At 40.6% G+C, this 15600-nt stretch overlaps 1 protein-coding gene across 1 annotated transcript; it reads right to left on the bottom strand.

The window, feature by feature from the left end:
• Window positions 1–1102: 1102 nt before the first annotated feature.
• On the bottom strand, window positions 1103–14900 carry scfd1 (sec1 family domain containing 1). The gene is made up of 25 exons (XM_024259255.2): window positions 14751–14900; window positions 13756–13826; window positions 13596–13684; window positions 13429–13519; window positions 13236–13358; window positions 13068–13155; window positions 12741–12830; window positions 12580–12635; window positions 12415–12500; window positions 12164–12263; window positions 11939–12078; window positions 10391–10481; window positions 10200–10273; window positions 10009–10090; window positions 9834–9930; window positions 9448–9518; window positions 7542–7621; window positions 7037–7096; window positions 6715–6790; window positions 4901–4954; window positions 3053–3105; window positions 2938–2971; window positions 1720–1785; window positions 1325–1393; window positions 1103–1243 (listed from the first exon to the last, which is right to left on the bottom strand). Exons 1-25 carry the CDS (start codon window positions 14779–14781, stop codon window positions 1220–1222), a joined length of 1896 nt encoding a protein of 631 aa, XP_024115023.1. The 5' UTR covers window positions 14782–14900; the 3' UTR covers window positions 1103–1219.
• Between the last annotated feature and the right edge of the window lie 700 nt (window positions 14901–15600).

Here is a 15600-nt window from a genome sequence, read left to right as displayed (position 1 = left end):
AAAACCTAGCACATTGCTTAAATACTAGCTAACCTCCAAAATAGCCTTAAACTCCTCAGTAAACTAAATTAGTCAAAAATGTTAGCATGTTGCTAAAATCGAAGGTAAACTCTCAATTAGCATAAAAAAACCACAGTAGGTGCCAAATTAGCCAAAAACGTTAGCATGTTGCTAATACTCCAAATTGGCCTGATTGCTAAAATATTAGCTAAAATCTAAATTAGCCTATACAAATCCCAGTAGATAGCAAGTTAGCCAAAAAGATTAACATGTTGTTAAAGTATTAGGTAAACTAAATTTCTTTTTTAAATTACTATAAAAGATTAATAGATAACCAATTAATATATGTTGCTAATATACTTAAATTTTAGAAATTTGAAGACCTTCTTGTTTATTTCCTATGGTGCATATTTTACTCAATATTTAAAAAACTATAAAGTTTATCAATACCAAAAATACAAGCACTAATGTCCACAACAAGCTGAATGTTTTGATGCAGATATTGCTGAAATTGTGATTGAGTTTTTATGTGCCAAAAAACGTACGGAAAGAAGCAGGAGAATCACTGTAGAAAAAAAATTGGTAGATTTTACAGCTGGTTTAAAAACTCTATGGAGAATCAATACATGACAATTTGAAATAAATTTTTTGCTACAAAACAGAAAAAAAAATTCTGTCTGGAGTGAGCATGAAAACATCTTTGTTTGATGGAAACACCTCCAGCAGCCGGAAGTCTGCCGCTGGAATGCGTGTGGAGTCCGCAGAGCCGGAGCTGAAAGCGAGCTCGGATCCCTGCAGGCGGCCCAGACACCGATCCATCTTCCAAAATTCAGAGGCTTTTGTGTTCAGGAGGAGGGAAAGCTGGACGTCTGCCTTCCAGACGGCACGGCGTGTCCTCGCAGAGCAGAGCCGCTCGGGTTTCAGCACACGGGACAATGACTCCTCTCTGCTGCTGCAGCAGCATCCTCAACCGAAGCTGCTCCTCCTGGAGACTAAAGGTCAACCAAGTCTCTGCAAAAATCAGGTTTGAACCCAAACCAAAACGTGGATGCTAATGAAGAACTTCATCAAAAGGGACCAAAAAAATGAGGAAAAACCGAAGAACAGAGGCATCAACGAGGGGTTAAACTTTATTAGTACAGAGACATTTTACAGAAATGCAGAAAGGTTGATTTGCAGATATAAAACAGGAATTAAGGAGGATGTGCTGAAGGTCCGATTACTTCTGTCCCAGCTGGGAGAGCTGTGGAGAGGAGGAGCAGGTGTGCCGTTACATAACTGAGCTGCAGGAACAGACCTGGACGACACAGGTGTGCCTCCTCACCTGCTTCATGAACTGAGCGGCGCTGAAGAGCTCGCTGCAGCCGTAGACGATCTTCCTGCCCGGTTTGGACTAAAAACAGAGAAGCAGAGATGAAGATGGTTTAATGGAGAACGTTAACCTGCAGACACGACCAACTCCTCACCTGACCGGGAGTCCAACAAAGAACAAATATTAAATATTTAAGTTGTTTTATCTTCGTTCCAATAAAACATCTGCAAATGTGTGATGAGTTTTATGATAAAAAATACGTTAATTCTTCAGGTTCGTCTTAAAAATCAACAAAATCCAGAATATTTTGGGGGTTTTAGAGTAGAAATTGAAGTCTAACACATCAGACGCTCTGCTTCTTTTCCTGCACAGAAATCATCTCAGACAAAACCTCAGACAAGCTTCACCTTGGTGTAGTCCACCAAGTTCTGGTACTCGATGTAGTTTCCTCCTCCCACCACAAAGACGATGGCCTGAAAAACAAACAAACAAACAAAAAAGAGTTAAAACTGTGAACTTGAGACACACGAGACGTTTCAGAAAACCAAAAAGATGAACTTTAGTTTGGAACCAGAGACGAGGATTCACTGAAAGGAACATAAACTCAATCTGACGTTTAGATGACTAGAACCAGAATTAAACCCAAACTGAAATTCTCAAAATGATTGAATGAAGTCAACATTCTGGATAACTTCAAACTCATAAAAACCTCCCTAGTCACACTTCAACCTGAACTGTCGCTCTTTTGTGATCCATGTGTGATATTCCGAAGTGTTTCTTGCGTCCTTTGGTGTGAACAGAAGTCCGCAGAGGGTTTTAGCTAGGGCTGTGCATTAGCAAGAGTCTGGCGATATGATAAGCATCGCGATACACATCTCACGATACGATCCATATTCCAATACATCCCAAAACTGTACCAGAAAAATCACTCGTTCTTATTTTCTTATCGTATTCTCCGGAGTATAAGTCGCAAGAACAGAAAATATCTAATCAAGAAGAAGAAAACCATATATAAGTCACACTTCAGCTACACCAAGCGTAGCTAAAATAAAATAAAGAAATACTATAATGCAAATCTTTTAAGAAAAATATCAAAGTTTAACAATCCGATTCTCTTCCATGTTTGTTTTGGACAACACTTCTTCTTCTGCCACTGTCAGTAGCAAATACTTCGGATGCAGCGCCTTCTAGTGGTTGTTAGAGGAAACAACCGCTAAAAGACAACCAAAATACCAAATATAAGAGAATATTTATGTCTGTTAAAAAAAAAAAAGTCGCTCCTGAGTATTAGTCGCACCCCTGGCTAAACTATGAAATAACTGCAACTTATACTCGTGAAAATACGGTAAATATTGTCTTATCAGCATTTTAAATCGAAGTATCAACAAATAAAATATCATGATATATTACATCATATTCTTCTTTGGTTTTAATGTGGTTCATTAGTGTGAAAATTTTACTTAACAACTTTTCTCAGTTTTTCCTTGTTTGACCAATTTTCATCCGTGTAAAATTAGAAAACTGTACGTAGTGGCTGTTTGATAACACCGACGGAGGCAGGAGGAGGAGCCTCATCACCTCTGATCCTCGTGTTTTTCAGCCGTTCTGCAGAAACACAAACTCACCTCCTGAAACGGGTTCTTGTTTCTGGGAACGGAGCTGAAAGAGAAAACAGAGAAGATGAGCGAGCTCACGCTGACCCAACCACCGTCAGAGCTCTGATGTCCAGCAGATGGTCACCTCTCGCTGCCCCGCAGCATCTTCGGGTCGAAGTATCGATAGTCATCAGTTTCCTGGAAAAACCGAGCAGAAAACGAGGATCACAGATCAGCGGTTTGACAAACATCTGCTCGTGGATGAAGCTCCTGAAGCAGCTGCTGAAGGATCCACCTCAGCTTCCATGAACGTTCATGATGATAAAAACCAGAAGAACTCAAATGGTATGAATATTTCAGCACCAGAGAAACTTCTGCAGGTGAAGTTCTTTGACTGAATCATGACTCTACAGGCAGAGCCGAGCGAGAAACCTCCGACAAATAAGAAAATCTGCTTCATTTTCGTTAATCCAAAGTCTTTTATCTAATAATCTGTTTTTGACAAACTTCCTTTGTTGTATAATACAAAGATTTTTCACTCAAATACAGATTTAAAACGAACAAAAGAGGAACTTTTGCTAATAACATTTTAACAGAAATATAGTTTTAATCTAAAATGTATGTAACAAATTCATGAAAAAACATTTTTTTCAAAATGGCGGCTTTTGTGTTGATTTATTTCCGTAGCAACCATTTAATTTTTTGGTTGCCTTGGGATGACAAACAGTTCGATGTCATTTTTAGGAGAATTGGTAAAAGTAAAATTTAGAATTCCCTTAGCAACGGAGGTTTTTGGCTAACCACGCCCACATTTCTTATATTTTCATACTGTATGTCACAATGTTTTGTTCAGGTTGAGCCAGCGATTCATGTGTTAAATTTTCATAATATTTCAATATTTCAATTTAGTCAAAAATTGAATAACTTTAAAACCAAATTTTTTCCTAATGATGCTGCAGGAGTTCAGAAATGATGGACTGGAACTCCTTGGAGGAATTTAAATTTGTACCTGGTACTAAAAAACTAAAGGGGATTTTTTTTATTTTATTGTTTTTTTTTACTTTGATGTCCCTTTTGGGGCTCCGTAGCTTCGTTAGTGCATTTTAAAATATATATATATTTGATCATTCTTGATCAAAGGAGCAGGATGGAAGAAAGAAAAATTGTAAAAAACAATCTGGTTCTTCACTCCAGGACTGCCACAGAGTTCAAACCAGCTCTAAAACCTAGAATCTAGAACCTTTATTAAAAGTGGTTTCTTTTTTAGAATATTTACAGTCAAACATCAAGCCCCGCCCCTTTTGGACCCATACACACCTATTCCCAATTTTAAAAAGCCTCACGTTGGTAAACTGGATCCCCACTGGGCACAATATTTTCAGATTTTAAGAGAACATTTGCTCTGCTGCAGAACCGAACCCGTCGGCGTGTTTACAGCAAACATTTCCCGCCAAACTCTCCTCCGACGATCCGGGTTTCCTTCTTCCCATCCCAAAAAGGTGTGAGGCACTTTTTTTTTTCTTTTTTGATCAAAAACCAGGTTTCCGGACTCCGGCGGAACCTCCTTTATGAGGATGCAATCCGATCGGAGGAGAATGCGCCTGCCCCCCCCCCCTCATCTCCACGACAACGGGCTCTCTGTTTGTGCCGTGTAACCTCAGACGCTGAGAAAGCACATTGGTTTCCGTCTTTGGAGGTCTGAGCGTTCCGATTCACCACAAACCCGTCAGCTGGTTGGTTAGCAGGTTCTCTCACTAACTGGGTCAGGGTTAGCCTGAAGGAGGACGTGAAATCCTCCGTGGTCATTATTCCCAAAAGAAGATGAGATTTCCTGTCTTTGGTGGAAATCAAGAAAACATTCTCAGCTTTCAGGAGCATAAACGTCCATCTTCTTTAAACCTTTCTCAAACATTTATGCTGAAATACATTTATTATTTTTAAAAATACTTCTATACAAGCATCATTCTGACAGGTTTGTATAAAGAAAACTCACCGGATGAGACTTCATCTCCATCAGGTTGTCCAGGATCCGAGTGACTGGAAGGTTCTGGAACAGAAATCCACCTTTAAACAAACTTTAAGGAATTTTAACTTTGAAAAAAGTCAAACTCACAGGAGTCGGTCTGAGCTTCTCTCTAAATGTTTAGGAAGTTCTGGACCTTCACGCCTCTGATTGCAGCAGCTCTCAGTCGGTTCGGACAACTCTGAAACTTTACTTTGACCTTCATGAAGAACTTCTCGGATTTGACCAAAACTAGAAACTATAAATTCCCTTAAAGAAACATTTTTAAGTAAAACAAAAAATATATGTAAATATGATGAACATATTCAAAAATCAGAGGTGGGACCAAGTCTCAAGTCTTTGCCCTCAAGTCCTACTATTAATGTTTCAAGTCATTTCAAAAACAGAGTAATACTTTTATGAACTGTATTTTGGAGGCATATTAGCTCATGATCCATACTTCATAAATCCAAAAGGATTCTCTACACTTAAAACCCGGTTTACTACATTTGAAATGTGGTGGAACCAGGATCAAGTCTGGATAATCTCCTCAATACAAACCAGAGATGAGCAGTTAAGTTTGTGTGATGAAGCTCAAACTCTTTCAGATTTACAAACCAACATATCTACAAACTCCTGATTCTGTTTCATGTCTCGTGTGTATAAACAGCAGTTTATAAAAACTGAGGAAGAAAGTAAAATGCATAGTGGTTAAGTTTGACTAAAAAAAAACTAAATATATGAATAGAACTTCAAGTTTTATGTTTAATATTTCTGTTCTGAATATGATTTTTCTATCCTTTGTTTGTCTTAACCTTTATGCTCTTTTATGGGGTCCAGATGAAGACATAGATACAAATTCATAAATGTAACCAATAAAAACTAAACCTAATGAAGTGACCCCTACCAATTATTAAAACCACTTAAAATCCAGGAATTTGCTCAAAAATAAAAAAAAATCTGCTTTATAATCCAGTGGATTATAACTTAACTTAATTTCTGGTTTTGTTTACTGACAATAAATTGATTTTCTGTTATAAATTAAGCCGAAAGGGAATTCCAAATGTGTCAGTATGACGTTAACATTTTTTTTTACCTTATTACTTACTTTAAAAAAATTTTAAACATTTTATTATAACGAAAGTGTCACATGTGACACCGGAGTCGCAGGTAGCAGACCCCCTGGTCAAGAGTTATAACATATTTTATAAAAAAGCTATTTTCTCTTCATGTTTATGTTTTATTTATGCCAAAAAAACTCAATAGCTTCTTTAGATGTATCATGTGAGTTAGGAAAAACAAAAATATAAATCAGTATCTTATTTTCCTGAAGGGCGATTGAAGACTTTGGGTTTCGGTTGATGAGAAATCGACCCGAATGGCTCTTTATTGGACTAGAATAACTAATCCTTGTGCTAATTTACTGCTGTCGTAAGTAAAAGTTTAAAAATTATTAAAATCAATAAAATACCAAAAGCAACCTTTTTTTAAAAAAAAATGTCTGCTGACATGTGAAAATAATAATATAAAAAAACAGACTCTTTGTAAATGTACTGCTGCCGTCTGATTGGCTCAACCCTCCTGCAGCCATGAGGCTCCGCCTACCTAACTAACAAATCCAAACTAAAGTAGAACATCTTCTTTTATATTTAATTATTAGATTTTTTTCTAAATTGTATGAATTAGTCAATTTAATCTTTGTATTTTTTCATGTTTTTTTTATTTTAATTAAATAAATCTCGCTCGTTTCTGGAGGATCAGAACTGATCCTTGCGGTCCGGTTGGTTCTGTTGAGTCAGACTCACATGCTGTTTGAGCACGAGGTTCTTCACGCCCTCCATGACGAACTGGGAGCCCGTGTTCATCACTCTGGAGAAGAGTCTGGGGAAGAGGAGTGGAAATAGAGATGAGGAGGAGAACAGGGCTACGCTGGTAGTCCCAACCTTTGAGGACTTCAGCAGTTCTTATTTTTCTGGAGTGTGCGTTCTCCTGCTGTGCACACAGATGTGCACTTTCAGGACTTGCTGGATCACGTTTCCAAATGCTGCTGAACTTCAGCGAAGGCTCGCCCAAAGAAAACATTTCTGTGACAAAAAGCTCAAAGTGCTGTGGAGCTCGTGGACTCACCCCATCGGCTTCACCCCGCTGTTTCCGTAGTTGGCGGGGTTTGCCATTTTGGTGAATGCTCTGAAAAACAGAAAAGGAGACCAGAGTGAGTCTTCTGCAGACGCAAGGACCACAAAAACTGTGAGAAAACCCTGAAGAACCAAAGAAATGATCATCAACTTCTGAATAAAGGCGAGAAAAACAAGCTAAATTACATGAAAAAATCTCATTTATTTTTACATTTTGAACCCAATCAAACATGGAGTCCATCATGACGAGTCTCCAAACTGTTCTAACATGTTTTATAAATCACTAAACTGAAATATTTTTTCCTGATCTTCATTAAGACCTTAAATCTGTTCTTTTCAGCGTCGAGGTTCTCCATCTTTCATGTTTCTCAGGATCCTAAATCTGCTGTCAATAAGTCCGACTCCATCGGTGATGGAGAGTTCATTTTACTGCCCCCACCCGAAGGCCTCACGTCCTTTGACCCCCGACCAGCAATGTGATCAGAGCAGAGACTTACTTCCACTGTTTGATGTAGTTGAGAGGTGAGAGGTCACAGCCTGCATCCAACAGGGCCTTCCTGTACTGCTCCAGGTCCGACTGAACAGAGGAACATAAGTGGGAGGAGTTAGATCCACAGTGGGAGGAGCTAGATCAACAGTGGAAGGAGCTAGATTAACAATGGGTGGAGTTAGATCATAAGTGGGAGGAGTTAGATCAACAGTGGGAGGGTTAGATCCACAGTGGGAGGGGTTAGATCCACAGCGGGAGGAGTTAGACCCACAATGGGAGGAGTTCGATCCACAGTGGGAGGAGTAAGATCAACAGTGGGAGGAGTTAGATCCACAGTGGGAGGAGTTAGATCAACAGTGGGAGGGGTTAGAACAACAGTGGGAGGGGTTAGATCCACAGTGGGAGGAGTTACATCCACAGTGGGAGGAGTTAGATTCACAGTGGGAGGGGTTAGATCCACTGTGGGAGGAGTTCGATCCACTGTGGGAGGAGTTAGATCCAGAGTGGGAGGTGTTAGATCATACATGGGAGGAGTTAGATCCACAGTGGGTGGTGTTAGATCCACAGTGGGAGGAGTTAGACCCACAATGGGCAAATTTAAATAAACTACAGGTGGAGTTTGATCATAAGTGGGTGGAGTTAGATCCACAGTGGGAGGAGTTAGATCCACAGTGGGAGGAGTTAGATCAACAGTGGGAGGAGTAAGATCCACAGTGGGAGGAGTTAGATTCACAGTGGGTGGAGTTAGATCATAAGTGGGAGGAGTTAGATCATACATGGGAGGAATTAGATCCACAGTGGGAGGAGTTAGATCCACAGTGGGAGGAGTTAGATCCACAGTGGGAGGAGTTAGATCCACAGTGGGAGGAGTTAGATCCACAGTGGGAGGAGTTAGATCCACAGTGGGAGGAGTTAGATCCACAGTGGGAGGAGTTAGATCCACAGTGGGAGGAGTTAGATCCACAGTGGGAGGAGTTAGATCCACAGTGGGAGGAGTTAGATCCACAGTGGGAGGAGTTAGATCCACAGTGGGAGGAGTTAGATCCACAGTGGGAGGAGTTAGATCCACAGTGGGAGGAGTTAGATCCACAGTGGGAGGAGTTAGATCCACAGTGGGAGGAGTTAGATCCACAGTGGGAGGAGTTAGATCCACAGTGGGAGGAGTTAGATCCACAGTGGGAGGAGTTACATCCACAGTGGGAGGAGTTAGACCCACAGTGGGCAAATTTATATAAACTACAGGTGGATTTCGATCATAAGTGGGTGGAGTTAGATCCACAGTGGGAGGAGTTAGATCCACAGTGGGAGGAGTTAGATCCACAGGGGGAGGAGTTAGATCCACAGTGGGAGGGGTTAGAACAACAGTGGGAGGGGTTAGATCCACAGTGGGAGGAGTTAGATCCACAGTGGGAGGAGTTAGATTCACAGTGGGTGGAGTTAGATCATAAGTGGGAGGAGTTAGATCATACATGGGAGGAATTAGATCCACAGTGGGTGGAGTTAGATCCACAGTGGGAGGAGTTAGATCCACAGTGGGAGGAGTTAGATCCACAGTGGGAGGAGTTAGATCCACAGTGGGCAAATTTAAATAAACTACAGGTGGAGTTAGATCACAAGTGGGAGGAGTTAGATAATTCAGTGTTGTTAGATCAACAAAGGGTGAACTTAAATAATAAATAAGTGGACTTGGGTCATAAGAGGGTGGAGTTAAATTAACAGGGTGGGGTTATATCAAAAGTGGGTGGAATTTGATCAAAAGTGGATGGAGTCAGATCAACAGTGGGTGGAGTTAAATCATAAATGGGTGGAGTTAGATCAACAGAGGATGGAGTTAGATCAACAGAAGATGGAGTTAGATCAACAGAGGGTGGAGATAGATTAGTGGGTGGAGTTCAGACTCCGACAGGTTTTACCTCTGAAGGAGCCTGCTGAGCTGTGATGTAGTAGATGAGGAAAAGTCTCATTTTGTCCTCCGGAGTCCCAGCTGACAGAAACATTCACAAACATCACTGAGTTGTGTCCACTGAGCAGACAAACACATTTCTGTGTTCATGAAAACGCATCTTTAATGGAGACACTTTTAGAATAAAATCAAATAAAAACAGACTCTCATGTGTAACATTTTAATTTGTTCTTCTGGGAGATTTGTTCTTTTTGGTTCAAAAACCGTTAAATTTTGTCAATTTAAAAATAACATTTGTGTGTTTGTGTGCATTTTTGTGCATGTGAATCCACATGCATGTGTGCGTTCATGCATGTGAATCTACATGCATGTGCATGCGTGTGCACGTGTGCGTACCATCAGGGTCGGTGATGATGTCCAGCAGAGACTTGTCTAAGGTGGATTTGCTCAGCAGCTTCTCTTCATACTCAAAGTAAACGTCCAGTTTGCGGCTCTGCAGAGACAAACCGGTCAGACGCTTCACCACAGCAGCTTCACATCACCTTCTGCAGACAGGTGACCCGCTCAGCACCTTGATGTGGTCCAGCACCGCCGTGGCGACGTTGGTGTGAAGGTCGATGAGCCTCTTCTTCTCCAAAAGTTCAGGCAAAGAGCTGCAGGAAAACCACATTTACCGACGTCAGGATGAGACGTTTGTGCCGAAAACAGAGTTTCCTTATTTAACAGAGAGGAAGGTGTTAGTTTGGTGAAAGTGTTTGTTACCTGACCGCTGACGTGAGCTTTGCCGTGTTGTCGGACAGCATGCTGATGGCTCCTTCATCCTCACCCTCCAAACCCTGCAGAGACGTCACAGTTTTTATTTATATTCTCTAAAATGTGATGCGCATTTCCTCTCTCACTAGACCTTAAAACACCTTCGTCTTGTGTGTTTGTTGGTTAGTAGAGATGCTCACCATGATGCTCTTCAGGCGTTTGACCTCATCCTCCTGGGCTCTGTAGGAGTCCAGCTCCTCCTGAACGGACTCGGCCACCTCCGGGAACGGACTGTAGAAAGGAGCAGAGTTCCTGTTAGCTTTTGTTTAAAAATAATTTACTCCTCCAAATGCTCTCAGTGCTGCTGTTTCATCTCATAGTAGTAGATCAGAAAAACTTTTTTATAAGAAAATCAAAAGAATTTCAGCAGAAAACTCTCCAAGACTGAAGGATTATGATCATGAGCGCATGATGAAGCTGAAGGTCATGAATTGTTGTTTTTAAAGACAAACATTTTTATCAATACAAATATGAACCAAAAATGACTTTTTTAAATTTAATTAACTTATTAAAAATGTTATTCAAATGCTTTTAATCTTTCAGATTATCTTGGATAGTACACACACATAATGTTTCACCTTTGATGCTTTTATTATGAAGGGTAAACCTTATTTTAATTAACAAAATTCAAAATTACATAACATGTTTTCCATTTGGGACATTGAATGCAAAATATAAGAAAGAATTGTATCTTGCAAATAGAAAACTAGAAAAAAGTCTAAGAAAAATATATATATATAAATAATAATATATAATATTTAAACATATAATACCAAACTAAATCTAGCAATTAAAAATATATATTAAACTAAAATAAAAAAAGGCATTAATGTAGTTGAACTAATAAACAATAAAAAGTTTTAAAGCTTTCTTATGTATTTTTATAGGGATTTATTTAAAAAAACACGAGAAACAAAATGACTTTTCTTTTAGAAAACGACATTTATGAATTAAAAATTTACCAAAAATAACGAAATTGTTAAAAATAAACTGAATATTTTTGTCATTTTGGATACAATCAAATTGAATGTGAAGCTAAGTAAATATTGGGATTGTGTTTTTTATTTTGTTAAAAGCTGTCAGTATAAATCGCTTCAGAAACTTTTCTTTAGATTTCAACATCTTTTGTACATATGGGCCATAAATTATCTTGAATAAATAATATTTCTAAAAATTCCTTACAGCACATGTGTCAAAGTAAAGGGCCGGGGGCCGGATCCGGCCCTCCAGATCATTTTAATTTATTGTTATTGATGACCCGATGTTATCTTGAGCTCATTTCTAACTTGTATAATTTTGACAAAATATATTTTTATTGAGAGTAAAATATTGAAAGTTATTTAAGATTTAAATTGATTTATTCTGGAATAATATTCCTGCCTTTTTATTATTCTGAATTATGTTAAAAATTTATGGTTTTAACATTTTAAAAATTGGCATTCTGATAGCTTTTTGGATTATTTAGGTATTTACTAAGATTTTTCTGGCTTTTTTGGAGCTTGTCTAATGTTTCAGCTACATGCTAGCTGTTTTGACTAATTTAGTTGTTGTTACTTGTTTTAAAACAGACTTCTTTCATTTTTGGGAGACTGAAAGAAAGCGTGATCTAATGCCAAATCCAAAGATGACTTTGTCCCAAAAGTTGGTGGAGCCCCCTAGTGGAGACCCCCTGGTCTGCAGAAGCTCACCTGCCCTTGTGTTTCTGCCAGAACTTGTCGGCTGCGGTGAGGTCGTAGCTCTTTTTGCTCTTCTTCTTGGGCCTGGCACCGCCTGGTGACGGCTCGCTGCTGGCGCCCTCCTCCATCACCACGCGGTTCAGGTGGAAGTCCTGATGGGAACAGGTGAGATCGCCGCACCTGAAGAACAGCCGCAAACCAAAGAAAAAAACAAAAAAAAGTCTGCAGCTCTCTCACCAGAACGTCGTGGATCAGCGCCTGATAGGTCCAGGAGTGGTGGAGGGGCGTGGCCATGTCCATGTTGCGATCTGCCAGCACAAAGAGGGGCCTCTGGAAGCTGAAAGATCGTTTTGAGATTTAGCTGTTAAAGGTGCATAAATGACAAAAACATTAAAGAAAATATGAAGATTTTATTGATTTTTCATCATTAAAAAATCTCTAATTTTAGGAGAAATTAAGAGTTTAAAGGAGAAGATGGAAACGCCGACCTGAACTGCCCCGCGCTCATGCTGTCTCCGGTAAAGAGGCTGTTCCTGGCGTCACGCAGGTTCTCCCGAAGCTTCTTATCCAGCTTCTGCTCACAGGTCCAGCACAGAAAGGTTCAGAAATGCCATAAAAACGAAGGACTGGACGAAGCTCCAAGATGAACTCACCACGGCGACCATCTCTGCAGCGTTTCCTCGAGGGCAGCGGATGATCGGCACGGCGCCTGATCCAAGAGATCAGACGGATAAGACCTTCGTGCAGCAGAGTCTGGAGATACCTGCTGCCTCAGGTGGCAGCAGCAGGTATCTCCAAAGGTAAGTTCACTCACCCAGAGTCACGAAGAAGCAGAAGAGGCTGTCCACGATGGAGTCCATGATGGCCTCCATGTCCGTGTCCTGGAGATCTGCTCTGTTTATGGCTGCAGAGGTGAAAGACGCAGAGCCGAAAACTTACTTCTGTATTTTCAATTTGAAAGAATATTTGATTTGGTTCATTTTAATCAGTACTATGTGACACTACCTTTATTTTGAAATTTTCCATGTTACATTCACACAACAGACATAAAATCATGCAACAATCATGGAAAAAATTGATTAATTTTGCTGTGGACGCCGTCGGTTCCATCATGGATCACGTGATGAACTGTTGGACTCACCGTGATACGAGATGAGCTCCTTGTTCTGGTGGCAGAGGATGAACATGTCGTCCTCCAGCGTGATGAAGTTCAGGTACTGGTCGAACACCTGAGCGGCGACAAGGAGAGTCAGCGAGCAGCATGACAGATGACGGAGCGCCACGCTTGTTCTCCACGCATCATTCTGACCTTGGTCACCTGACTGACAACGTTGGCAGCCAGCGCGGCGCTGGCGATGTCCTCCAGTTTACTCCTGCTGATGGCAGAGATGAAGTTCAGGTAGTAGGACTCATACAGCTGGTTCCTCAGGTCCTGCAGAACACAGAACATGGTCATCGCTGAAGAGACTGAAGCTCCAGGTGGGCGGGGCTTAAAAGATCACCTGACAGATCCTGTCGATGTTCTCCTCCGTGGGCATGAGGAAGTAGATGGCAGGAACGTCCGGGATGGGATCTCTGTCCGAGTGAAGAAGCCTGAACAGACATGAACACAGCACGCACGCTGAGACCCAGCAGAACCGCCTGAGAGTACCAACAGAACCGGCCTTACAGGTGCAGAGTGATGCCCATGTCCCGCAGCTCTTTGACGGACAGCAGAGGGGAGATGATGTCCTGACCGAACCGGTCGTAGATCAGAACCTGCACGAGAACACGGATCGAGTTTCAGCACCAACGGGGTTTCTACTGAAGATCCTGAGAGGTTCTGTTACCTTCCATACGGGCTCGGCCGCCGTGTTCTTCAGAGGAGGAGTGTTGAAGTTCAGCATCCGCCTCAGAGCGACTGCAGGCGCACAAACACACAACTTCAACACAGACAACGGTGCCGAACACCAGAGAAAGATCTCAGAACTTTATTCTGCCTTATATCATCAGTTCAGGCTGGAGGTGGTAGTGTCATGGTATGGGGGGTCATTTCTTAATTGAACCTCTGACCGACAGATGCCAAACAATGCACCTTTGAGCTGAGCATCAACGATATTATTGACCTTAAGAGACAGAAAAACTGAAAGCTGCTTTTATGTTGTGCAATTATGTCAGAACAATAAAGTTTTTGAGAAAAAATGAAGAATTTCACAATAAAGGAAAACTTTGTTGAAACATGTATTTTGAATCAATTTTCCTCACATTTTCTTAAATGTATTTATGTAAAGATATTTATATAGATTGTGATACTATAATACATAATAAACATTTAACTTGTTTCTCATTTGACAATAAGAAAATATTGTATTTTTTATCTTTAGGTTGAATTTTATGCGGCAACTAGCACACTAAATCTTTACTAATATTACTATATTTTATTTTTTTAATAATAATAATACTTTTAACATTAGTCGTGCTTTCTTAACGTGATTCTGTTTAAATTTTAAGCGGATAAATGAAGCGTTTTCCCCGCGAGCTGCGGTCGGCTCCACCGGCGCTTTCACTTCCGTCAACCTCCTCAAAAGTTCGGGGTTCGGCCCGTAAACCGGGTTAACAGCTGGGTTGTTTCGATTTGAGTGTGGACGGAGGAGAACCGAACCGGTTCAGTGGATGAACAGAACCAGAGGCTCGGCGGCAGCTGCTCTTTGGAGCCCGGGAAAGGTGTCCGCTCATGCGGAGAAGGGGCTGTCCCCGCGCGGGCGTCACACCCGGGCTCAGAGAGACCCCGTGCCGCCGCTGCCCGCCGCAGACCCCGCAGGAGGAGCCGGGTTTTCGCTGTTACCTGTCTGCTTCTCCCGCACAGACGCCGCCATGTTTCCTGTTGTGGTGACGACGCTCCTGACGTGGCAACGGCGTGACGACGACGCCTCCAAAGATCAACAGAGGAAGAGGAGGAATCACTCCGCTCCGATTTCCTGAAACCATCTTAAAAAGATCGTCTATATGTACAGTCTTTGTCTATAAACACTATGGGTGTGACGTAAAAGCATCGACGAAATATCGAGATACTTTATTTGGCGATACTTGTATCAATTTTAAATAATACCAAGGTGATAATTAACTATTTAAAAGCTTGTTTTTGAGATACAGTTGTGGAGCTTAATATTCAACATATATTTGACTTTTGCAAAAAATGCATTAATATTCAGATTTTTTTTGTCATATTTAAACAAGGAGAGCTGAACCTGAATCTATTAATATTTGATATTAAGTCCTGAACCAGATATTGATAATTCATGTAAAGAAAATGGTATGGTCGAGTCGGGGTGGGATTATACAAGTTCGCTTCCTTCCACTCTCTTTCAAGCGATCTACTTATGATTCATTAAGTGATATACTATGTATTATGACCTGATTGCTTGAAATAAACCACTTCATTCATTCATTCAAAAATAGTGAAGTATCATCTGGTACGATCATGCAATATGTATTGTATCATGACACATGTATCGCGATACATGCCGTATCATGTTTCATTTATCATCAGTGGTAAATTATTTTCATCATATCTCCTCAAAACTACAAATTAAATAAATATGTTCAAGTAATTTCATAAAACTTCCCAGTTTTTGTCAATATCCTAAAAATATTGCTATAAAATAACATTTTCTGCCGAAACTACAATTAGAATT

Source organism: Oryzias melastigma, linkage group LG22 (genome assembly GCF_002922805.2).
Source record: "Oryzias melastigma strain HK-1 linkage group LG22, ASM292280v2, whole genome shotgun sequence".
NCBI lineage: Eukaryota > Metazoa > Chordata > Actinopteri > Beloniformes > Adrianichthyidae > Oryzias > Oryzias melastigma.
Note: the sequence above shows the minus strand (reverse complement) of the source record. Positions and strands in the feature narration are given on the sequence as shown.